Source organism: Ceratotherium simum, chromosome 3, assembly GCF_057802395.1.
Source record: "Ceratotherium simum simum isolate JZ-2026a chromosome 3, ASM5780239v1, whole genome shotgun sequence".
Lineage (NCBI taxonomy): Eukaryota > Metazoa > Chordata > Mammalia > Perissodactyla > Rhinocerotidae > Ceratotherium > Ceratotherium simum.
This window is the reverse complement of record NC_141902.1, coordinates 24,274,096-24,299,652: the sequence shown is the minus strand read 5'-3', so window position 1 is coordinate 24,299,652 and position 25,557 is coordinate 24,274,096. Positions and strand designations below refer to the sequence as shown.

The 25,557-nt window shown below is 49.9% G+C and overlaps 1 protein-coding gene across 1 annotated transcript; it reads left to right on the top strand.

Moving 5' to 3' along the window:
• Positions 1-917: 917 nt before the first annotated feature.
• Positions 918-7,202, top strand: LOC101400666 (dehydrogenase/reductase SDR family member 2, mitochondrial-like). Its single transcript, XM_014780478.2, is given in 9 exon segments — positions 918-989; positions 991-1,061; positions 1,235-1,412; positions 1,920-2,021; positions 4,921-4,991; positions 6,049-6,100; positions 6,392-6,526; positions 6,788-6,843; positions 7,091-7,202. Coding segments are annotated over 9 exon segments (849 nt in total).
• The last annotated feature ends 18,355 nt before the right edge of the window (positions 7,203-25,557 follow it).

Sequence of the window (25,557 nt, the reverse complement as noted above, 5' to 3'; positions counted from 1 at the left end):
TGGTTTTATCACCTATTTGCATTCTTAAACAACATAGAGTTGTTTTGCCTGTTTTTGAAACTCGTATATGTGGAATCACATGATAACATATTCTTTTGTATCTGGCTTCTTTCCCTCAATGGTATCTTTTAAAGATTCATTTATGGTCAGCGTAGCCTCAGTTCATTAATTTTTTATGGCTGCATAGTATTCCATTCTAGAAGTGCAGCACTATTTATTTACCCATTCTACCATTAACAGACATTTGGGCTCATTTCTAGTTTGAGGCTGTTACAAAGAATGCTGCTGTGTACAGGCTCTTGGTGCACACAAGACCTCCCTCTTGTGGGTGTGAAACTGCAATCGGAGGCCTGTATGTTCAACTTCCTGGGGTAGAGCCACACCACTTTCCCAAATGGTCGTGTTTAAACTTCCTCCAGCAGTGAATGGGTGTTTCTGTTGATTTCTGCTTTTTCAAGTAGAAGCAGTTCATTAAAATTAATAATTGGTGTAATTATTTGTTTGGTGTCTGGCATCCTCACTCCACTGGGAAGCTCCATGGGTGGGGTTAGGGGCCATCATTCACCAGGGTGCCCTGATATCTGCTGCCCAGTGCCTGACACATTGCAAGTGCCCAGTGCTTGCTTATGGAATGAATGGGAAAGTAATCCTGTCTACTGAAGGTTAGGTCTCATATTCTAATCTGCCTGTTTTATAAATAGGGAATTTTCATGGAGAGGTTTCCTGACCTGAGGCTCATGTGTTTGAAATTCACCCTGAGTGGCCCAACTCTCTTCCCCCCTCTGCAGCTGGCCTTGTCTGTCTGGAGGAGTTGAGGGTAGATGACCATCATGCTCACTGATGGCATCAGTGATAAGTGAAGTTGGTTCTTTCCCCAGGGCCGAGTTCAGCAAGAAGCAGACCAGGCACTGGCAGCCATGCTCCGAGCAGTGGCCTGGGTCCAACGAGGCCTGTTTCATCCCTGTGCTGGGCTCAGTGCTGCCCTGGAAGAGCAGCAGTGGGATAGACCAAAAGGGCATCCTGGCCAATCGGGTAGCCATGGTTACGGGGTCCACTAGCGGGTAAGTGTCCCAATTGCCCTGTGGGTCTTGACCCCTCACAGGAACCCTCGCTTCCACAGAAGAACCTCTGGGTTGTAGAGCAGGGCACAGCCTTGTCGATTTCCAGGGCGGGGTAGAGGGAAAATGGTGGCGAGGGGCTAAGGCTGTCTTGTTCCCTCCCTCTCTGCCTGCAGGATCGGCTTTGCTATCGCCTGGCGTCTGGCCCAGGATGGGGCCCACATGGTGGTCAGCAGCTGGAAGCCGCAGAACGTGGACCGAGCAGTGGCAGCGCTGCAGGGGGAGGGGCTGAGTGTGACGGGCACCGTTTGCCATGTGGGGAAGGCCGAGGACTGGGAGTGGCTGGTGGCCACGGTGAGGGGCCACATGTAGAACCTTTCTCTTACTACTCAGCCCGGGGAGAGGCAGGGACCAGGATAGAGGCTCGGAGGCCCTAAAATACGTCTTGAGACCATGATTGCTTACAGTCTAACTGAGCAGACCTTGTTGTTCACACTGGCTTTCTGGAAAGCGGCCTGTTCATGAGAGGACCCTCACCTCCACCTCACACCCCACACCCCACACCCTGGGAGCTCTTCCATTGAGGAGGGGTCTAAAGGGATTTCCTCATCCCAAGCCCCCAGAGGGATTCCTGGAGAAGACCTTCTTCCCCTGAGGCCCTCAGCACCAGAGAGCCTGCCCCTGGGCCTATCCGGGCACTTACCATCACCAAGAAGCCTTGTGACCATTCCTGGTTGAGATAATACCTAATTAGCGAGCTTTGCCTTGATGCCCCACGCACCCCGGCCGCTCTGCGAGGGCAAGGCCTCCTCACGTCATCTCTACACTCACCCCAACGCTTCATGTCACCCCTCCTCCCAGGCCCTGGAGCATTGTGGGGGTGTCGACTTCCTGGTGTGCAACGCAGGGGTCAACCCCCTGGTGGGGAGCACCCTGGGGACCAGTAAGCAGGTGTGGGACAAGGTAAGAGGCCGCCCCTGGGAGCTGGCTGAGGGGTCTGAAGTGCTCCCCCTCCGAGACTCTCCTCTCTCCTCCTGACCTGACTGTGAAAACAGCCACTGACCACTTGTCTCTGGAATGTGCTGTAACGCTGCTTTCTGGTGTGTGTTTTTCAAGCTGGTTTCTATACTCTTTCTGTTTTCTTTTCCCTTCCCATCTCTTTTGCATGTATTCATTCAGCAAACATTTACTGAGGGCTTGCCGTGTGCCAGGCTCTGGGGAGAGACCTGTGGGAGGAAGTCTCTGCTCTTGGTTAGAGTCAAGAATAGTAACGTCTCCGCTCTCTGTCAACAGTTTATATTATTTATATCCTTCGTGGGGACATATATTGGTGGTTGTGCTCCTCTTGGGTGACCTGTACCTGCCGCTGAGATTCTCCACCTTTTCTGTACTAGGGCTCCTCCCTCTCTCTCAGATGAACTGCTGCACCTGTCAGGCCTGGACCCACCCATCAGCTTTCCATGAGCTCGGACCTTCCAACCCACTACAGTCCACTTAATGATCCTGCTCCACGAGGGTCCAGGAGAGACCTTGTAAAATGCCTTGAGGTCTGTCCAGGGCTTTGTTATTCACCTACGACTCCTGTACACTCCCGTGTTCTGTTCCCTAGTCCCTTTGGCAGACAAGATGGACTCTGGTGGAGTCACATTCTTCCTGCCATTGTTAGCACCCCCTCTGCCCCAAGCGCTGGGCTGCAGCATTTCCTTCTGCTCTCCCCAGCTCTCTCTGCTCTGCGGACAGCATTCTCAGGCCAGCCCCTCTGTACATCTGCCCTTGGCCGAGTGCCCTTCCCTCCATCCTCAGAGATGACCTGAAATCCGAGCTCCTTGCAGCCACTGTTAGCAGCCTCCCCAGGCTCTTCGGCTTCCTTAATGCCTCCGAAGGATCATCTGTGATTAGTAGCTGGGGTTTCACTGTTGACAGTCTCCTAACCCTGCCGAGTCATTTTCCCTTTTAGTGTCTCAGTTCACGGGATCATGACTCTTTTTCTCGGAACTGTTTGAAATCTTCCCTCTTGAAGCTGGGGCTCTTGCCCACAGCCCCCCTCACTTTCTCTGCTGCTCTCCTCTTCTCCAAGGACTTGCTACTCCACATGCAATTCTGCACCACAGGACAGAAATAGTCCCCGATCACATCTGCCACCACCTTGGAGGTGAAATGGTCACAAAACAAGTTTAGAATTTACCAGATGCTCTGCTTTTACCTGAACGCTATTTTCAGTGGGTGTTCTGTGAGGAGAATTCCTTCTCGCTCGCCTTATCCTCGGGCCAGTTTGAGCACCTCCCTCAGGCGGACACCCGCTCTTTCCGGCAGGTTGGGAAATCTGTCACGTGTCACCCCAACCACCTCTCCTCCATCCTTTCTCCAAGGACTCTCCAGCAGCACCTTCCTCAGACTCACCCATTTCTACTCAGGGCTTCGTGGCACACAGAGCTACTCTTCCTTCTTTTCTGATAGAGCGGTTTTCTTCAGCAAGGAAGGGACTTGCCTTTTCCTTGGCGCATGTTTGGCCCCTGAGTCTAGGAGGGGCCTCATCTCAGCCATGGCCCAGCCTGTCACACATGGAGCTTAGAGCAGACATGCGGTGGGCTGGTGGGGCTCTGTTTTGAGCAGAGAATGACCCAAAAGCCCTTAGCCTAACTCTCAATTCCTTCTTATTGGGGACCTCATGATGGTCACCCCTTCAGACATCTGAGCCACTTCTTACAGTCCTGGGGGTCATCCTCAACGCTGGTAACCTGTCACGAAATGGGCCTCCCAGCACTCAGCTGAAGCATTTCCCTGCCCACATCCAAGGGGATGAGGGCTGTGGGATGAAGGAGTGGGAAAACAGCGGGCAGGCCTGGTCAGTGACAGAGGTGCAGCCTCGCACCCCAGAGACGCAGGACACGCTGACCTCACTGAAGACAGCGCCTTGCAGGAGGGATCCCTGTATCACTTTAGTCCCAGCTGGCACTCTGTCCTAGCCCCCAGCTCACTTTCTGCATCTTGTCTTCCCAGTTCCTCCTAGACTTCTCCCGTGTCCCCAGACCCAGCGGACAGAGTTCCCAATCAGAGGGTCAGGGACTCGTAGCTCTGAGCCCAGATCCAGGTTTCGTTGCAGGCAGGGTCAGTGTGGGCACCTGACTCCCAGCATGGCAGTTCTCTGTCTTGTCTCTCTCTTTGCGGTGACTGCAGGAAATCTCAGAGCCAAGTCTGCAATAAACTGGCCTGTATGTCAGCCCTCCCAGCACGCATTTTTGTGAACGAAGAATAATAGAATAATGCTTAGTCCTTACCATGTGCTGTGACCTGTGGGCACAACCTCACTCTTGATTTTTCTACACTTATTTTTCCTATTCTCAATTTCTTCCTACATAATACCTATTTGATTTATTTTATGCTGCTGCATTGTGAGTGTGCCTTAAATTTTATCGGGACAAGGCAAGAGCATAGCAAATAAAAACAGAGAGACAAAGATGCCTCTTCCAGAAATCTCCCTTGCTCCCAGCACCTGCTTTCTTTCCTTCTGTTCTGCCTTCAATCTTTTTCAAGTGGCCTCTGCTTATAGCTTCTATCTGCACAGCCAGCACATAGTACAGTTGCTTTAAAGGGCCTGACCATTTCCTTCTTTCACCCCAGGCCTGAATGAGTCACATTTTCAGGGCTCTGCTCACAGGCCTGTCACTTAGCCTGCCTAACTATTAAACCATTAGCAAGTCAGAAACACCTCTTGCCCTAGTCAGAAGGGGGATTAATCTCTCAGATCTGCACATATCTGGGTTTGCTGCACAAATTATAGGGCTCAAGTGTCTTGGGAGAACAGGCCCCGGGCTGACCGTGTCTCTCTCCACCTTCCGCCATGCCCCTGCTCTGATTTTAGATCCTCAACGTGAATGTGAAGGCCCCGGCCCTGCTGCTGAGCCAGCTGCTGCCTCACATGGAGAAGAGGGGGTCCGGCTGCAGGGTGAGGGTGGGGACTGGAGGATGCTGGGGAGACTGAGGCACTGGAGTGGGGTCTGGAGAACACAGGGGCACCGGGGGAGGGGTGGAAAGAAGAGGTCTCCCCGGGATCTCCACATCCCCCTCCCTCTCTCCTGCTGTACCCTTTGTGCAGCTACAGCTGCTAATTCTGGTGCCTGCAGGGCGAGGGTTATGTGCCAGGGGCTCAGGCATGCTCTCCTTGGCCTTGACATCACCAAGTTTAGGAAGAGACTGTGCTTTAGCTCCTTAACCTTGTGGGCTGGTGGTTCATGGCCAAATCTACTCTGGTTGTCTCACAGCTGGACGATGCCTTTTCACCAGCTCACAACCTGTGACAGGGTTTGCCCCATTTCTCCATCCCAGGCCTCTCCTCATTCCCTGCTTTTCCATCTCCAGGGACCCTGCCTCTGTTCCAGATCCTGCTTATCTGACTGCACTCCACATGTGTCCCCAGGGGTCTCATGTCAGGGACTTGGGCCACCACCTCCCTTGGGACACAGCTGCTCCTCAGGCTCCTCCTTGCAGACATACCCTTTAGGAACTGGCTGGAGGCTGTCTTGATAGAATGAAAAGTTCCCGACTCCTTCCTTGTCTCCTCCTGCCCCACCTGCTTCTCAGAGGCCACTCTCTGATAGCCATTCACCATCAGCCCTGGGCGCCTCTTCGCCAAGCCCACTCTGCCTTCTTCCCCAAGCCCCTGGCTTTCTGCCCACCTCTTCCCTGGGGAGAGGCAGAAGAGGATAGTGGTTCTGAGCATGGACATTGGGTCCAAGAGATAGGGTTGGAACTCCAGCTCTGCCACTTATTGTCTATGTTACTAACCTCTTTGAGCTTCAATTTCCTCAGCTGTGATATGGGGCTATTAATAGGACCTGTATCACTGTTGTGAGGATTGCATTATTCAGTGACTATAATAACAAAAATTTTATAATTATAAATTTTATATCTTTTTTATAATTATAGCACCTCAATCAATGGTAAGTTATTAGCTGTCTCTCTCCCCTTGTGTCTGTCTGTCTTCTCTTAGGAGGGGTGCTGTCATCCTGGTCTCCTCCATTTCAGCTTATATTCCACATGTGGTGAGTACTTGCTCGTGTGCTCCTGGTTGGGGCAGGAGGAGGGGTTCCCCAGGGCCCCACAGGGACTGTGCCCGGGGCAGGCCCCCACCTTACTCCTACTGCCCTGGGCTGAGCTGCTGCCCAGGTGGCTACTGAGTCCCTCAGATCCAACTTCTGTCCTCAGACCAGGCTGGGGAGAGTGCATCTGAGCTCTGGGCTTGGGCCAGGTGCGGTCCTCTGCAGGGGGCAAATCCACCCAACACTTTCCTCCCCTTGTCCGTATCCTAATCCCTGTCTTGATTCCCCTCCCAGGAGCTGGGCGCCTACAATATCAGTAAGACGGCCCTGCTGGGCCTCATGAGGACGCTGGCGATGGAGCTGGCCCCCAAGCCCATCCTGATGAACTGCCTGGTTCCAGGAATAATCAAGACTGACTTCAGCAAAATAGTGAGTACTGGGGCGTGTCCACTGTTTCCCAGCCTGACTCAGTGGAACTTCCCCAGTGACTAAGGGATAAAGGGGGGGACTGAAGTCTCCAATCAGCATCCTTACAGCTGAGGTCCTCACTGTGCTCTGAACTCAGCCATGACCCAGTCCATCAACCCGGAGAAGGGCAAACCTGCCATGGTGCTCTGCCAGGTGACCCCTCAGGCCCGCCCCTCTCGTTGCTTAGCAGCACTGACCCCTTCATCTCTTCCTTTGTCCCAGTTACACCAGAATGAGGCTTTCTGGAACCTATCAAAGGAATCCCAGAAGGTGCAGAGGCAAGTGGAGTTTGGAGCTTCAGTGGTCTGGGTATGGTTGGGGAGAGGCAGCTGTGTCTACCTCAAGAGCGGACCCTTCCTTGTCTACTGGCCATTCCTTTTGCTGAAGACTGGGGTCCACACAGCCCCAGAGGGTGCAAGTAGCCCTCCTGAGTCCACCCTGTCCCTCCATGGAGCCCACTCCCACCAGAGCACAGAACCAGAGTTTGAGATCACTGATGCTGTGTTCTGTCCTCCTTACATCCAGGATTGGGCAGCCTGAGGACTGTGCAGGACTCGTGTCCTTCCTGTGCTCTCCAGATGCCAGCTACATCACCGGCGAGAGCATTGTGGTGGCTGGCTTCTCCCTTCGACTCTGATGGGGCTTGGGAGGCCATGAAGCTGGGGGTCTGGGCCGAGGAGCCTGAGGGTGGTTGGGCTAGGAGATCATTAGGTCTGGGGACAGAGTCTGAAGCTCTGCCAGACTAGCAATTTGGGGGCTTGTTTATGCCAGGCTTAAGGAAGAACCCCCAGTATTCTCATCTGCCTGACTGTTGTCCATTTGGCTGTTGTGATCCAACCAACATGTGGGTTCCGGTGTGGGGCTGCGGAGCTGAAGGGGTTCATGGGGCTGCTGCTTTGGAAGAATCGTAAGGGAAAGGAGTAGAGACTCAGGCTCCTGAAGGATCCTGGCTCCTTCTCTGTCGTTTGTGGTTTAAGCATTTCTTTCCTGAAATAAACTCAGACTTATCCTCAAGTCTGGAAATTCCTGGTAAGGGTGGAGCCAGGGCAATATGACTGAAGACAGCCTCTCCCACCTTCTGCCCTCTGTTGCTTCCTTGAGTCCATCACACAACAAGATCCACGGTGGTGGGAGTGAGTGCTCACAGCAGTGTCTGCTCCACTCTCTGAGCCGGGGCTGGTGGAGGCTGGGCAAGCCTGGATGGAGTGGCGGGAGGAGATGGAAGGATTCTGGGCTTCCCCTTGGGGGAAGGCTAGTGGTTCTTAATGTTTTCTGGACCATGCAGGCCTTTGAGAACCGGAAGAAAAATGTCACACCAAATCTGGAGGACAATTCCAGGTTGAGAACTTCTAATTTAGACAGAAGATAGTGGTCGGTGCTGAGGTTCCTCTTGAGGTTGGCTCCTCTTGGCAAAGGCCCTTTCTATTGTCCTGAGCCATATTTGGGGGCACCATCCTTCTGCGTGTACATGTCCAAGGCTCAGCAATGTCGAGAAGAAACAGTGGCCTTGTGGACACCTCTCTTCTCTTGCCATCCATAAATCTTGCCCTGAATTGGTCCCAAGGGAGGACCTGAGACAAGGCTTCCAGCTTGACCACTGGCCTTTCCCTCACTGAAGCCCCTCACCAGTGCCCCCTTTCTGGATCTCCTAGGGATGGGTCTTTGTCTTGAGAATAATTCATTACAAAAGCATTTATTGCTCTCTATGACAAACCATGCATTGGGCCAGGCACCGTGGAGAACACAAATATAAATAAGACCTAACTTCCCTCAAATTTCTTCATTGTGGTGGGAAAACAGGGGTAAAACACTCATTAATAAATCAGGCAGAATGTATTCATTCATTCAACAAATTTATTTTATTTATTTATTTATTTATTTATTTATTATTATTTTTTTAGATTTTATTTATTTATTTATTTCCCCCCAAAGCCCCAGTAGATTGTTGTATGTCATAGCTGCACATCCTTCCAGCCGCTGCATGTGGGACGCGGCCCCAGCATGGCCGGAGAAGCGGTGCGTCGGTGGGCGCCCGGGATCCAAACCCGGGCTGCCAGTAGCGGAGCGCGCGCACTTAACCGCTAAGCCATGGGGCTGGCCCCCAATAAATTTATTTTACGCCAGGCGCTCTTCTAGAAACTTAGGGTGTAACCATGAACAAAACCAAGATCACTGCCCTACAGAGCTTACTACATTCTAGTGGGTGAGACATACAATAAACAACAAACATATTTAAAAAATACACTGTATAGTGTGCGAGTAGGTACATAAGTACAGAAGGAAAAAGACAAAGAGTAGGGTAGGTACAATTCTGCACCCAATTTGGATGTGTGGCTTCTTTCCCCACACCAAGAAATTCTCCAATACTGGTTGGGTGTCCTACAATTCAACTCAATTCTGACACTATCTACCTGGAGATAGGGTCAGACACCATGGGTGAAGTGCTCAGTTCTATAAGACTGCCTCCAACCCCACTTCAGACACCAATCGCAAATCTAGGTTGTCACCTGTGCTTCTGAATATAGTTTGGAAGTTCCAATGACCCTCTCTTGGCATTCAGTTAATTTGCTAGAGTGGCTCACAGAACTCAAGAAAACATTGTACTTACTAGATTACTGGTTTATGATAAAAAGATGGAACTCAGGATCAGCCAGATGGAAGAGATGCATAGGGCAAGGCATGGAGAAGGAGCATGGAACTTCCATGCCCTCTCCAGGTGTACCATTCTCCCCAAATCTTCACGTGTTCACCAACTCTGTAGCTCTCCAAACCCCATCTTTTTCAGTTTTTATGGAGTCCTCATTACATAGGGATGGTTCCTTAAATCGTTGGCCATTGGCGATTGATCCAACCTCCAGCCCCTCTCCCCTCCCTGAGGCCAGGGAGATGGGACTGAAAGTTTCAATCCTTCAATCACATGGTTGGTTCCCCCTGGCAACCAGCTCCCATCCTTAGGTGTTTTCTGTTGGGGAAGAGGGAGAATCCCCCTCTGCCCTTTTCCTTAAGGTTCTTCTGATTGGCCGAATAATTAAAAGACAAGTTAGCAGGAGAAAATAATACCAAGTTTAATAACATGTATGCATGGAAGAAACCAGGGATACTGAGTTTCTCAACACAATAGCACAGATTCTCATCTTAAATACCATCTTCAGCCAAAGACAAAGGAGGTTGTTGAGGGGTGGGGGGACTCAGTTATGGGAGATTACCAGTAAAGCACAGTAAACAAGAGTAAGGTTATTATGCAGATTTAAGGCCTCACCTTCCACATTGATAAGTTTCTAGAAATGAGGTCATCCCCCCTCTTCCCAATACAGAGAGGGAGATACATTTACAAATGGAGATTTCCCTTATAAATGTAAACATTTGTCTGGCAACTCCTAGAAGGGCCACCTAGAGAATGTGGCCAGGAAGAGACAGAATTTTTTGATAAGAGGAGTCCGTTGGTGGCTTTCCTATTGTAACATCTATTTTACATTATATTACAGCCATCAGATAGTAACTTCTTCCTAGAACAGGTCGTCTATGTTAAATTCTTTAGGCAGTTAGTTGGGGAGGTCAAATGTCCATCAGAGAAAACAATTAAGGTAAGGGGATATATTTCAAGGTGGCCAATTTTGATCTCCCACATTTCCAAAAGTTACTTCATTAACATAAACTCAGGTATATTTGAAAGGGGTTTGTTATGAATATCAAGACACCTTTATCACTCTTATCACTTAGGAAATTTCAAGGGTTTTAGGAGTGGGGACAATGAAGTCTCCTTGGGGTTGGGACTTGTCCAAGGTCCAGGTTCAGGGCCAGGGTGCCACCTGAAGTGGCCTGACTGTGGGTCCGAGGTGGGGAATCAGAATTTATCAGTGCACCAAGAGCATAAAGTCTCTGGCCGAAGGCTTCAGTCAGTGCATGTTCTACAGGCCTGGAAGGGTTGAGGGAGCAGGGCAGTGGCAGTGAGGTGTGGTAGGAAGGAGCAGACAGGCAGAGCAGGAAAGAATTCTGTGGGTGAGAAAGCCAGGCCCAGAGAGGGGACTCGCTGGAGGGTCCAACAGCTCTATAATAGCCAAGGAAGTGGGCAAGAAGCCTGTGCTTGTGTCTCCAACCCCACGACCTTCTCCCACACTCTGCAGGGGCTGAGTGCAGAGAAAGACAGTGAGGAAAATCTCCGGGCAAGCCAGGACAGTGCCCTTTAGGCCTGCAGGGGAAGACACTGAGAGCGATGCAGAGGGATGGACGACGGGGACCCGCATGGAGAGGGAGAGGCCGCAGAGAGGCAGTGGGGAAATGGCAGCCTGAAAGCAGAGGGAGGGCTGCTGGCCCCTCTCCCTCCTGCATTGAGAGTGGAGGAAGGCACCGACTTCCTGGGTAAGAGTGGTGAGGGCCTCACCCAGAGGGAAAGCCCCATTTCTGTACCCAGTATGGGAGGCAGGGATTCCAGGCCTGGGGAGAAGAGAACTTTGCTTCCAATGGAGCAATGTTCAGAAGGGCGATTTGGTGCCCTGGGCGATGTGTTGTGTGTTTGTGCATGTGGGTGCATGTGTGTGCACGTGCACGTGTGTGTGTGTGCGCGTGTGTCTATGGTAGGGTGGAAATGACCTCAGGGAGGGCAAGGGGCTGGGGAGAGAGTGCAGGGGAAAATGTGGGGGTGTGGAGAGAAGGTTTGTGCTCCATTTATGGCCGTTGCCCCTTCCTCTGTTGAGAAGCATCTAGAAAAGCGCACCCTGGGCCCAAGTTGCCCACAACCCAGTGCGGGAGGGAGTGCCCCAAACTGGGCGGGGGGAGTAGGGACAGAGAGAAGGACAGGCCCTTGTGCTCTGCCTCTCATGCTGCCCTGGCCTCACAGCCTCGCAGGTGGACAGGGGCTCCTGGGACTCACTGCCCTCCGACGTGAGTCTCCCCATCCCTGCCCCCATTGCCTTCCTAGCCGAGTTTCCAGCCAGGGGCTGTGGATTGTGGGTAGCTGGACACAAGTGCCTCCTTGGGATAAATAACCTCAGTATTTACTTGGTTCCCAACAGCCCTTGGGCGGGACTGAGACATCTTCACTTGGGCTTATATGTGAACAACAAAAAAACAACCTAGTTTACCACATAAGAGAGTTTCTACTGGTTTAGGGGTGTCTGTGTACTGGAAGGACTGGGGAGGAGGGGGAAATTGAGCCCTGCTGGTGAGGGAAGGCAACGAATGGCCTGATTGGTTTATAGCCCCCTCACGTGTGGGAGGGAGAGCCTCAGAACGGGTCAGACTCTGGGGCTGGACTATCTGACTCTCCACTGGGGAGCACTTGGTCCGTATTTACACATTTCAAGTTAACTAACTCCTTCATCTCTGATCCCTTAAGAAAGGTCTGGAAAGAAATATCAGGGCAATAGGAAATTCTAGGGTTTCCAGGGATGGCCACAGGTGAGGATTATGATAACCTGGGGTGATGGCATTCCTGTCTGCGGATTCTCTGTCTTATGACCCACTAGGGTACCCAAACTTGTTTGGATGTTGTGGCCCCCTGGGAATAAAAAGTGACACGAGCTGCAGCCCCTGGCTCAGTTTTTTCTAATTTTTTTTTACAGACCACTCTGGTGTGTGTCCCTTGTCCCACCACAGTGCAGCACTCACTCCTGCCCTGAACGTCTCCGACTGTCCCTGCCCTGGTCCCACTCGCGGGGCAGGAGGGCAGCTTGAGGGGCAGTGCCGGGGCAGAGGGTCCTGGTGCTGCATTGGAGTAGAAGGAGTGGTCCCAGGGTGGCCTAATGCAGTGTAGCCGGGCTGAAGAGTCAAATGTGAGGTTTTATGGCGGCTGCATTCTATGGGGCGAGGTGAAGACAAAAATGGGTGAATGTCCAAGGCTGTGCACATTCACCACTGGCTTCACCAGTGAGGATCCTGGGTCAGATTTTACCGAAAAGATGAACTGTCCTTCCATCTAAAGCAAATGGTCCCCTTGGCCAATTAAACAGTGGGGTGAACATTGGTTGATGAACAGAATAAATGAAAGATTGGGAATAGGATGGAAATGGAGGAAAGGAGTGATCAGGAAAAAGGTTCAGAACTAAGGCTATAGGCCCCAAGCGTGCTCTGGGCTTCCTTTATGCAGGGCTGGATACTGTGTGAAAGAAGTGGAGGGACTGAAGGAGCTGTGCAGGGCTGGACCCAAGTTTAGAGTTTCTGTCCCTTTAGCCCTCAAAGGCCAAAAGAAGTTGTCCCCTATGCAGGAAGTGTTCTTATGAATCCCAGTGGGTAAAATGACTCCTTATGCTGATCATTCTATCAATGAAATTTGATGTTTTCTAATTGCTTCCTGCTCCAGAGAGGTTAATTTGTCTACCTACATGTAGCTTGTAAGAGGAAGGCTGAGATTTGAATCCATGTCTGTGTCTCAACCACCCTCCGTGGCAAAATGATGGCTGGGGCTCTATCAGCCCAATTCTGTCTGGCAGGTCTGTCTTAGTTTGGTTTCTCTTGAAGGTAGAGACAGGGGCTTTGGGACAAGAGATCTGAGGGAGCAGGAGCAAGTGAGTGAGTGGTGAGTGAGCAGGGAGGCAGGGAGAGCCTATACAGGGGTGCATAGGGAGAGTGCCACTGCAGGCAACAGGCTCCCTTCTGATCTCCCAAGGAGAGTAGGGAATGCCTCTCAGATTGAAGTGTCCACCTGAAGGATGGCAGATAGAGTGTTTATCCGTGGGCTTTTATCTCTCATCCATTGAGGGCTGCCCCTAGGGGTTATCAATTCCCCCATACTCCCAAACAAAGAGGAAGATGCTGTCCACAGTGCCAGTAGTCCAGGCCCACAGGAAATGGCCCACCCCAGCCATGTCAGAAATCAGGATGAAGGCAAGAGGGTGTGAGTCAGAGCACCAAAAGTGTCTGCCTCAACGTCTCTAGGAAGTAACAGTCCAGGGTCTCAAATATGTTTAGGGGACAGAACATTCAAGTCATTGCTCCTTGAGGCCCTGGGGAGAAACACAATCTCTCCTCTTCCCAAAATAACAATTAGTCTACTTCCCCCAAGGGAGAGCCTTCAGGAATTTTCAATGGAGGCTTTGAAGCCACCAGACCTCAAATCTCTGGTTAATTGTTGGAGCAGTTCATGTGGTTGTCTCATGGGGTTCCCAGAAGAAAGCAGAGGATTAAAAGGATGGGAAGTCAGGAAGGAAGATCAGAGAGGAAACTCTTAATAAACTAATCACACACAAAAAGAGCTGAGGTCTTTCGACAACTGAATGTTCTGTTGTCAAAAAAGAGATTTATTTAAAGGCAACACTTAACATTTACATATTAATTTAAAAACTCCTTTTACTTTTCCCTAAGTAAAAAATCAGGACAGTTTAGAATGTGAGGACCTGGGAGGGGAGGAATGCAGGGCCTCATTTGTCCTATTTCTGGTGACCCAGCTTCTGGAGACAATTGACAAAAAATACTGGTGGTAAAGATGGGTCCTTGGTGCCTGAAGCACCCCAGGTGTGGGACTGAGATGTGGGGACTTAGCGTTCAATGACTGGATACCTCAGCAATAACACTGACCAGGGCACAGGGCATTTTGAGTCTTGAATGTCCTGGGTCAGATTTTACCATCTAAAGCAGATGGTTCCCTTGGTCAACGAAACAGCTGACTAAGAGCACAGCTGGCCCACATCTGGAGAGTTTCTTTTAACAGGCAGAAAGAGGGAGCATGGGATGCCAAGCAAAAGAAACCATCACCCCCACCATCCAACTACAGAACAGACCCCAACAGCCCACATCAGACAGAGCCATTTCCAGAATCCTCCTCTAATGCCTTTCTTCTCTTCCCCATCCTCCTGAAGTTTATCAGATAACTCCAAGCCAAACCTTTCAGGGAGGCTCAATTTCCCTTCTGCCCTGCTTCCCTTGTTGGGCATTAAGAATTGATGCAGGTGTGGGGAGGTGTGGCCCCCTGAGGATTCATAAGATCCAAGACCACTTGCTTGTCGTGGAGGCTGTGTTTTTCCTGCTAAATTTGCTGGTTTCTTTCCAGTGCACCTCGTCTCTTGTCTTTTCCAAACAAGGTTGAAACCTGCTCATCATTTGCTTGGAAGCAGCTGTACCCCAGAATCAAGAGAAAGAGAATTAGAAAAGATCATATAAAAGGTCTGGTTCACCCCCACCTTTCCTCTCCCCTGCCATTTTACAGATGAGGAAACTGAGGCCCATGGAGGGGAAGGGACTTGGCAATATGGTGGGCTGGTAGGTGACGTGGTCCAGAAATCAGGTTCTTGGATCCTAAGTCTGGACTTGCCATGAGAAAGTCCTGTGCCAGTTTCCCTGCACCCATTACCTCTTGCACTGACGGTCTCCTGAGAAGTTCCCTTTTGCAGGGCAGGAGCGTCTGGATCTGAACAGGGAGTGCCACCACCTGAAAGTTTGTGTCTCCCCAAAACTCATATGTTGACACTCTAATCCCAGATGTGGTATTGGGAGGTGGGGCCGTTGGGAGGTAATTAGGGTTAGATTAAGTCATGAGGGTGGGGCCTTCAGGATGGGATTAGTGCTCTTCAAAAAGAGACAGGAGATTTCTCTCCTTCAGCCATGTGAGGCTATAGCAAGAAGACAGCCATCTGCAAAGCAAGGATCGTGCCCTCACCAGAACCTGACCGTGCTGGCGTTTTGATCTCGGACTTCGAGCCTCTAAACCGTGAGAAATAAATTTCTGTTGTTTAAGCCAGTCTGTAGTATTTTTATTATAGCAGCTCAAGCTGACTAAGACTGAGGAGCTGGCATTAACTTCTGCCCAAGTGACTTCACTGCAGTGTTGACGGGTCAGAGAGCGTGGCCACCTATCTCAGCCACCCGTGGGCCATCCTCAGGGCCCTGCCCCAGCTGGGGTTTTAGAATATATTCTGTTAAAGGACTCTGGGGTTTCACAACAAGTTGCCGAGGTGATCTTCACTTAGTGTTGAATCCATATTTAAAAACATTAGCTCAACTTCTGTGCTACTCAGGCAGTATAGTAAAAGTAATTAATTGAATTAATATCTGTACTCTTTGGCTGAAAGGGGCTGAAAAAGAGAAGAGCACCCCCTGGCAGCCGGCAGCTGACCTGGCACCATCAGCCAGGCCTTGGTGCTGACAGGAGCTGGCCTGGCCACACAGCTGGGCGAGGGGATTGTGTCAAACACAAGCAATTTTAGGAAATATCAACATCAGGCAAGCTCACTCTGTTAACTTGATGGATAAAGACAAAAACAAGATCACTCTGTAATCACGTCCGAACACAGACCAAAAACAGTTAATATCCAGAAATGACTGAGCATCCATCCTGAATAATCAGAGCAACTGCTCCTTCCTCAACAGCACCTCTAACTTTGCCATTTTCTTTATTCCTTCTACATACAAATTGTTCAGATCCTTATGACTAAGATTCTAATCATAGAATCACCCCAGCATCCAATCCCTGCTTCCTTGAATCCTCCTCAAAATCACCTAACACAGGCCCCATCCTACAATAAGTCCTTTCTAACACTCTCTTCCTGAGACCTCCAAAGTTCCCCATTGTGTGTGTGCTCCCTCGTCCCCATGAGTCAATAAACCCAGTGTTATTTGACTACAGTTGTGTTCCTGGTGGTCTTTGGCTGGAGGGTATTGACAGCATTTACATTTATTTAAAAAAATATTTTAAATGAACATGGTAACTAATTTAAGAACTTCAAATGGGTGACAAGTGAAAGAGAAGTCTCCCTTCGACCTTGAACCCTAGAGTCCGGTTCCTTTCCCCAGAGGCAATCATTGTTCCCAAAGACAGTCTCTGCATGTTCGAGCAAATATGTGTATTTACTGATTTAGGTGCTAATCTCATTTATCATGATTACCATAGTTTGTTCTTTCTTCCAGCCATCTGTCCACACAGTATTTATTGTACTGGGGACTCCCCAGCAATGCTATGAACTTTCTCAGTCAGTGGAATTATAAAGGTAACTCATGACAGTGTGTGGACTATTTTTCAATAAGCAAAGGCAGGGAAGAAAGGGCTCAGTGGCTGGTGGGGTTTTAAGCAGCTGCCAAAACTTTATTGACAGAGAGGTTTATTTGTTGCTTTTGGTTCTCCCTTTACTTGTAATATAGACAGAAATATCGCTGTTGATGCAGAAGTTGCAGTTTACAACAACGAGGGGATGGACTGAGGGTATAGAATAAGTCCTTTGGTACAGCTTTCCATCAGCTTCCGGATGAGGGCCATATTCCTTTGTGTGGGGTGCAAGCCTTTAGATCTGGACCTCTGCCTCATTTGTCAGTCTTTTTTTTCTTTTAAACCATCACTTGCCCTCAGGAGCTTTACTCCTGCTGGTTGAAGGATGTAGAGTTCCCCACGGCCATGTGCTGTGACCTCTCTTGTCGTGAGGCCTTTGCACAAACTGCTGCCTTTGCCAGAACCCACCCTCCAGGGCAGCCACTGTCATGGAACTTATCACAGTGCATGGCCTCCTTCAGCTCAGGGAGGGTCTTTCATCTCTGAAGCCCCAGTCTCTAGCAGGGAGCTTGGCATATAGAAACTTCTCAACAAAGGTTTGTTGAATAAATGAATGAGTTGTGAATGAATGAATCCTCTTCTGAACGGTCAGTCTGGTGTGTCTAGCTCTTCCTGCTTCTGGGGAAGCCCTTCTTAGAGCCTAAGTTCCTGGAAATGGCGGTGGCAAACCACATAAGAAAATGGTTCCTTCTGAAAAAAGAGCAGAAGATTTGCCCTTAGGGCCACTGGGGAGCTCCAGCTCTCTCTGCCTCCAGTACTCCAGATAGGCTTGTCTTTCTTTTGGAAAATAAAGGAAAAACTCTTGGCAGAGTTTTCTAGACCTGGAGCTCAGGTTGCTCCCTCAGGATCCATCTCCTGCATCACTTCCCATCCCACCCAATCTGGGTCCTGCCAAAGAAAGGGAGGTTGGGTGGGGACTAGACTCTCAGGGCCTTCCGGCACAACAGAGGTGACCCCAATGTCCCCAGTCACAGGAAGAGAGTAGTAGCTGCCGCTATTGAGGCTTTATTCTGCGACAGGCACGGGGCTAAGTGCTTCTCAGGAATTCTCTCTTTTAAAGATCTTAGCAGCTCTGTGAGGCAGGGCGGTTCTTGGCCCCATTTTGCCTGTGGAGAACCTGAGATTCCAGCAAGGTTTAGTAACGTGCCTAAGTGTGGCCGATCCCCTCGGCCCACCTTTGATGTCAGCCACAGCGCGGGTGGATGGCTCCCGGGAGCTCAGACTCACACACACCACAAATCGTCTGCTTTCTGCCCTGCGGCTTATTTGACTCCAGGAAGGCCTGCTCGGGCCGTGCACAGGGAGTCCGGAGGGCCGGGTGAATGCCGTGGGGCACGGGAGCTGCTGGGCGGCAGTTTCAGCTCCGTGGAAGGAGAAACCTGGAAGGTATTCTGTACTTTCTCAGTGGGTCCGCGTGGAGTCAATCTCTGTTGCCCACAGCAGGTACCTCCACATTGCTGATCTGCATCTCTGTCCCCGCTCCCTCCCTCCGGTGCCCCAAGATCGCATCACAAAGGATTTACCTGTCTTAGGCTCTGCTTTTGGAGGAACTCAAGTGAAGAGAGTCACACAGTGAAATAAGTGGCAAAGCAGGTACTTGAACTGAGGTGCATCTGATAAAGATCTTTTTGATTTGTTTTTAGGAAGTGAGGAGTCCCGGGAGAAACCCAGGTTCACTATGTGGAGGTGAGAAGGAGGAGGCGGGCGGGGGCGCCACTGCCCAGCGCGGGCTGCTCTGTTAGACGTGGTGGTGGCTACAGGCTGTACTCTCTCTCGGTCTGCAGGGAAGGAAGCAGTGACACTGGCAGTGAAGGTGAAGTCCCCTATGGTGATGCCACGCCTAGCCTTAGTGTAGCAGGATTTTATGAGAGATCAGATCCTCGGCTTTAGAAATAGGAGCTAAAACAAAACAAACTCCCTTTATCATCCAAGGGAGTCAGCAAGCATAAAGACATGCAGTGGAGAAAAGAAGATCCACATCGCTTCTCTCCTTTCCTTTCTAAGAGTGAAGTCCAAACTCTGCTCCTCAGCACTCTTCCTTGAACTGGTGCCTGAAATTCCACACACGAACTCAGTCCTCACAATTTAACTTCTGATCTCCCTGAGAGAATATGCTTTAATCTGTGATTAGTCACAGTCAAGTGTGAAGGGGTTTCTGATCCTTCTGTGAGAGCAAGGACTGATGGGGAGAGAGAAGGGGTTGCCTGAGGTGGGTGGGGAAATGCTTCCTGCCTGGGAGGCAGAGGTAGGAAAGGCCTGATTCCAGGTGGGCAGGTATAGGTTTAGAGAGGGACTATGAGTTTCAAAGAACTCTAGTGACCTCCCTCCCACCCAAGATTTGTGGTATAAAAGGCAGAAGAGAAAGACACGTACACAGGGCAGAGAAATGCCTCCCAAGGACAGCAGTGGACCCGTAGAGAGCTATCTGTTTTGTTATCAAAGGTCCTGTGATAACACACAAGTATTTGGGGGAGAGGAGTTCAGATGTATCAGCTCACGTTTCAACAGGGAGGAGTGAGCCCAGGGTCCTGCCAGATATGTCAACCACACTCTCCTGACTTGCAGGTTTTACTGGTGCAGCCAGGAATCTGGAGTTGGCATCCGCTATGGCTGGAGGATAGACAGTGATGATGGCGCCACCGTTGGAAAGCTGGGCTTCCCAGGCCGGTGGAAAGGCTAAAGGACTGCGTCTCTAAGAGAAGAATCTCTCCCAACCCCCTAAGAGGAGCTTATTTCCCAGGAGTGTGCCTGTGAGTTAATTTCCAAGGCCAACATCTTCTCTCCACAGATTCTTCTTATTGCCATGGAGACAGTCTACTGCTCTGTCCAATGACGAGTCTGAGCAGCAGCCACCATGACAACCTGTGGGGTTGGAAGGACAGTTCCCAAGCACCGCACAGACCAGAGCAAGGACAGAGACTTGTGATTGTCACAAGGGTGGCTGATGAAAGGGGACATCTTGCCTCTTCACTGCCTTCCTCTCTATGAGCAGTGAGTGAGGATGCGTGTGATGGGTGAGCCTGGGGCTTGTGATGTTGGGGTCTTGGGCTGCCAAAGGCAGTCAGCTTCATTCTTTCTCTGATTTGACATTTTGCTTGTCCTTCAGCTGATACGTGCCTGGTGCCTGGAGACATGACAAAGCCAGAGCAGGGAAAAATCTGTCTAACCCCAGGTGGGGAGCAGGGGTGGGGAGGAGGGAGCAGCACACCCATAGGAGATGACCCACAACTAAATCAGTGCTTTTCTGCAGAAATCACCCACCCCTCCCAGGATGATGGGGACAAAGGACTTGCTGCCAAGTTGAAGGGAAGCAAGTCCTGATTCCCATGTGGGGACATCTGACTTATCCACTGGGTAAGGTTTGTTTGTGGTGTGAGGCCGGGGCCTGCCACACCCTCCCTGCTGTCCCCAGTGTTTCCTGACTCCTGCTGGAGCCTGTCCAACACAGGTGGGTCCAGTGACCCCTGTGTTCAACCCATAGATGGTAACTTTGCAGAGCTGGGTCAGGGGCCTTGTCTGTCTCCTTCTTTCCTCCCGGGCTCTCTCTCCTTTCCATCTGTCCCCTGGCCTGGGCTTCCTGCCTCCCAGTCCAGTGCTCTTCCTCCCACTATTCCAAGGTTGGGTTACTCAGAGAAGCAGCTGTGTCTCTACCACAGCCGTCATCCTGGAGGGCCAGGGAGGAGCAGAGTGGTACCGAGATCTGCCTGTTCCTGGAGTGGCTTAGGAAAGTCACAGATATGACCTCAGGCCTGATCATCCTGCTAGGGGCTATACTTATGAAGGCCACCTCTTAGAGGACGGCAGGTGATCTGTGACAATATCCCTCGGGGCTGAACTGATGACCAAACTTTGATAAGAGACGCAAGTTTCATGTCTCCAGTTCTGGAGGGTCAACTTCTCTGTGACTCAGTTTTCTTACGTGTGTAATGGAGATGAACTTGTAGGACTGTTAGGAGGATTAAATGAATTAACACTGGGCCTGGTTTATGGTAGATATGAGCTGTTATTATGATGCCTTATTGCCAAGTCCTCATACAGAGCTTGGGAACACCCCTTACTGTTCAGCTATTCTCTGCAGATGCCCCCACCCTTGCCTAGCACGGGGTTTGCTTGTTCCCATCAACTCTAGGGCTGAGAAGCAGCCTCTGCCCTGCTCTGCCACTGTGTACACCTATTATCTGAGGAGTGGCAATCCCACCCCAGACCTATTCATCCTCATCTCCCAGGGATCCCCTGCTGGTGGGATTTGTACCTCAACCCATCTGCATAAGAGAGGATCTCCCTCAGACAATCCTTATAGTTGATGTGGTTCCTAGCTTATATTTCTCTCTTGTGGCATCCTCCATGCACAGAACACAAGCCTCCAACTGCCATCCATAGGCCCTTTATGTTCTCCTATAACCAAAGAGTCAGTTCTGTGTTCAGAGCTCTGGTCTGACCCCTTCTGGCTTTGCCTCCTTGCCCATCTCCTCCCCTAACACAAGTATGTGCATCCATTCCCTCCAGCCCTCAACCATCCCAATTAGCCTGCATCTGCTAACAGCGGTTCTTCTGAACCAGCCCACAAGGAATGCCTTACACAAATCACCCAGTTTGTCCTCAGAAGCTCCTCTGTCCTGGGTCATCACCATTTGGTGCATCCCATCTCTGTATTTGTGTGGTGTCTTTCTCCTCTCCCTACGTCAAAACCTGCTCTTAGGAAGTTTTGCAAACTCATTCATTCTGATGGGTAAGTGACTTTTAGGACTTAGTCACTTTGAGGGTTGGAATACTTGCAGGTTGCCATCCTTAACGCTGTGAATTAACTGCATGCTCATGTACTCAACAACCACACCCTGACGGTGTGCTACAGTGGGTGCTGCTGTGATTATCACCCTCACTGCTGTCACTGGTAACCATTTACAAGCGCCTGCTCTGTGCTGGGTAAGATATTTGGCCATAGTAGAGTATAGTGGCCAACATCTTCACTGGATCCCTACCTCATCTTTTATGCCAAAAATTCCAGAAGGACCAAGGATTTACATGTAATGTAATGTAACTCATATTGAGACTTATGGACAAGGATACACTTTATAGCCCCATGTATAGTAGCAAAAGACAGCAAACCACCTAAAAGCCTATCTACAGGGATGATAAATAAGTTACTGCGTATCTGTTTATGGAATGTTCTGTATCTGTTTATGGAATGTTCTGTATCTGTTAAAAAGAATGGGTATAGGTCTGAAAGCACTGCTAATAGAACAACCTCCAGGGTATAAGTCAAATGGGAAAAATTGGGGTTTAGAACAGTATGTAGCCTGTGTTACTGTGTGTGCAGTAAAAGCAAATCTCTAGAGGGGTAGATGCACAGACTATTTTTAGAAGGAAAAAGGAAGTTGACAGCAGTGGTTGGATCTGGGAATGGGATTGTTGACCTGGAGGGTCACTTTTTATTCTTTAATGGAGTTTGGATTCTTTTTATTCCTTACCATATGCAGGTATTATTTTTGAATTTAAAAAGTTTAAGAAATGAGTAAATTCTATAGAATCAGACAGACTTGGATTTAAGTCCAATTTCTATAAATTTCTACCCGCATTGCCTTGCATAAGCTACTTATCGCCTTCTAGTCTCCTCCTCTGTAGGATGGGGAGCAATAGCACCAACCTCTTGGGTTGTGGTAAGGATTGGGGGGAATCGTGCCTGTGAAGTTCTCAGCACAGTGCCTGGTCCGAAGCAAACCATCAGCTATTAGGTGCTTTTCGTAATCATTTCTCATCATCACTCGAGGTTCAGTGCTATTCAACTAGGCTGTGTTCTGTGCGTCAGGCACCCAGCAAAGTTTGGCGATACAAAAGCTGTGGGAGAGTCAGACGGTGGACTACCAACCATAACAATTCCAGAACCAAGTGGTATAGGACCTCAGAGGAAAGCACCTTTAACTATGCCCGAGGGGTGTAAGGCAGGAGTCCAGGAGCTATTCACTAAAGAAATGACATTTGAGATCATGTCTCACAGGATGAGAAGGAGCAGCTCCAACAGAGAAGCCCAGGTGTGAGGGCTCGGGGCTTGGGCCCTCTGTCCCTGCCATAGGAGAGCAGAGTGTGAGGAGGGAAGGGCGGGACCCTCAGGAGGACACAATGTTGGGGACAGAGGCAAAGGGTGTCAGCTCTACTCAACTGCAGTGACTTGCCCTCTCCTTTTCCCTGTGGCCACCTCCTTGAGATCCTGACCTGTTCAAGTTGCTACAGTGGAGTCTGGAGTAAAAGTACTGGTGACCTTTATGCAAATGTGCTTTGGAGACTTCTCTTCTAGCCACAGCCCTCATGCCACATTGGTTGAGGACGTAGCAGCCACATGTGCTCTTTAGGGCAGGAGTGTTTCTATTTCATATGCTTCTCATACTGCAATCAGTTACCTTGAGACATTTTTCTCCTCCAAAAGATTCACACGGAGCATTTGTATGGATGTTCTGTTTTCTTTACCAATTATATATCTGTCTATAAAATATAGATATGTTTCTCTCTTTCTCTTTAAGCAGAGAAGGATCAATGCAGGGAACTGTAATTGAACCAGACTCTTCTGGAAGGAGGAAGAGCCAGAATGACTGATTGGCTCTGGCGGTCACCCTACAACCAGAAGAGAGAGACCCAACAGTGTATTGTCGGATGACAGGTTAGCCAAGCCTGGGGAGGACAGCTGAGTGTGCAGCCTCTCTCCCCGTCTCCTGGGCAACGAAGACTCCAGATAATGAGGTGAAATGAAGAGCACTGCAGAATAATGGGCATGATAAAAATAGAGACATTTCTGGGTGATGGGCTGGCCATGGTTGAGGAGCAGGAGGAGAAAGAGCCAAGCTCGGAGGAGGAGGGCAGGGCCCTCCTGTGTGGTCTCCCAGCCAGACTCTTTGCTGGGTTACTGTGACTCAACCAGGCCTAGGCTGGTTTGGGCTCCGTAGTGTGACGAGGACGTCAGAGAGGGATTAAAGAGTGGGCCTACATGAAAGTGAAAATCCTGAGCAGACATACCCTGGTCACCGTGACGCTGACCTGCACAGGGGAGGGACAAGGTGTGGCCGACACACATGCTGATGGTGGTTGTGAAATTACTGCCAGTAGCATGAACCCCTAGCCTGCCAACGAGTATCAGAAAATGGTCTAAGAGCTAATGCACCAATTTTTTTTCAAAATATGGCACCTCTTGTCTGTAGTGTATGGTGGAAGAAGCCTGTTAATTAGGCCTTGTTCTTTCTTTCTTTGTTCAGTGGGTGCTTGGACAGTCTGCCAGGAAGGGCAGCCACTCCTGGGGAAGGAGGGACCGGGTGCTGCAGAGACAGCTGCATGTGAAGCCTTCTGGCACCAAGTCCCTCTGCAGTCTAATTTTTTATTGTTTTCTAAAAAATTAAATTAAAATTTACTTTTGAATAAGTAATACATGCATATAGTGCAAAATGCAAAAGGAACAAAAAAGTTAAACGGATATCCCTTCCTCCTTCTCGACACCCCAGCCACCCAGTTTCTTTCCTAGAGGCACCACTGTCAGCAGTTTCTCATGCAGCTTTCCAGAGATGTTCTAGGCATATGTAAGTTCACGTGTCCCCCTCCTCAGCTAACACGTACTGGTACCGTATATCCTTTTACTTAGTACATGTGCTGGTACCATAGCACCACTTGCCCCCCTTACCCCCACTCCCCGTCCCTGGCCCCACTCTCTGCCCAACCTCTGTAAACTACATCAACAGACTGTCTTGTTCTCTGGCTCCGGTTGGGTTCAGCCCTTGGGGCGCTGCAGCAGAACAGAGGGTGGGAGGGCACACTTTCTTTTTACCGAGGTGCTAACATAGTGTATCAGTCAGAGTCCTGACAGAAAACTTGATGGCCCACATCAAGTGAGTCATTTGAGTGGAGGTTAATGAATGGACTGTTTACAAAGGTGTGGGCAGGACGTAGGAAAAGCACAAGGGATAGTGCAGTAAGCACGGCCAGCAACAGTTGCGTGAGATGGTACAGTGACTCAGTCCGAGTGATGTGGCCAGCTGGGGCATCCCTGGGAGGAAGCTGGGGCATCCCTGGGAGGAAGCCAGGGGCAGAAATTCCTGACTCTCGGCCGCGATCTGTTCTCTTGCTACAGTGCCCCAAGGGCTGAACCCAGCCAGAGCCGGAGAACAAGACAGTCTGTTGATGTAGTTTACGAGGTCACTGTCAGGCAGAGAGCGGGGCCGGGGAGGGGAGGGTGAGTACGGAGGGCAAGCGGTGCTATGGTTCGGGCACATGTACTCGCTACCCTGTTCTGCACTTCACCGTTTTCCACTTAACAGTCTATCTGTACATGTAGCCTCATTCTTTTTGTTTTGTTTTGTTTTTTAATTTTATTTATTTATTTATTTATTTATTTATTTATTTATTTATTTATTTATTTATGTCCCCCAAAGCCCCGCTAGATAGTTGTATGTCATAGTTGCACAGCCTTCTAGTTGCTGTATGTGGGACGCGGCCTCAGCATGGCCGGAGAAGCGGTGCATCAGTGCGCGCCCGGGATCCGAACTCGGGCCGCCAGCAGTGGAGCTCGAGCACTTAACTGCTAAACCACGGGGCCGGCCCTGTAGCCTCATTCTTTCTGCTGGCCTAGAGCATTCTATAGTATTCCTGTGGTGGAATACAATATACATATATAATATATACGATATATAATATATACCACATATGTGTGTTTATGTATATATAAAACTAATCTCAACTGATGAATTTTTTTTTATTGATGTTTTAATAGTCTTTAACATTGTGAAATTTTGGGTCGTACATTTTTGTTTGTCCATCACCATGTATATGACTCCCTTCACCCCTTGTGCTCACCCCCCACCGCCATTGCCCCTGGTAACCACAATACAGTTTTCTCTGTCCATGTGTTGGTTTATATTCCACATATGAGTGAGATCATACGGTGTTTGTCTTTCTCATTCTGGCTTACTTCACTTAACATAATACCCTCCAGCCCCATCCATGTTGTTGCAAATGGGACGATTTTGTCTTTTTTTATGGGTGA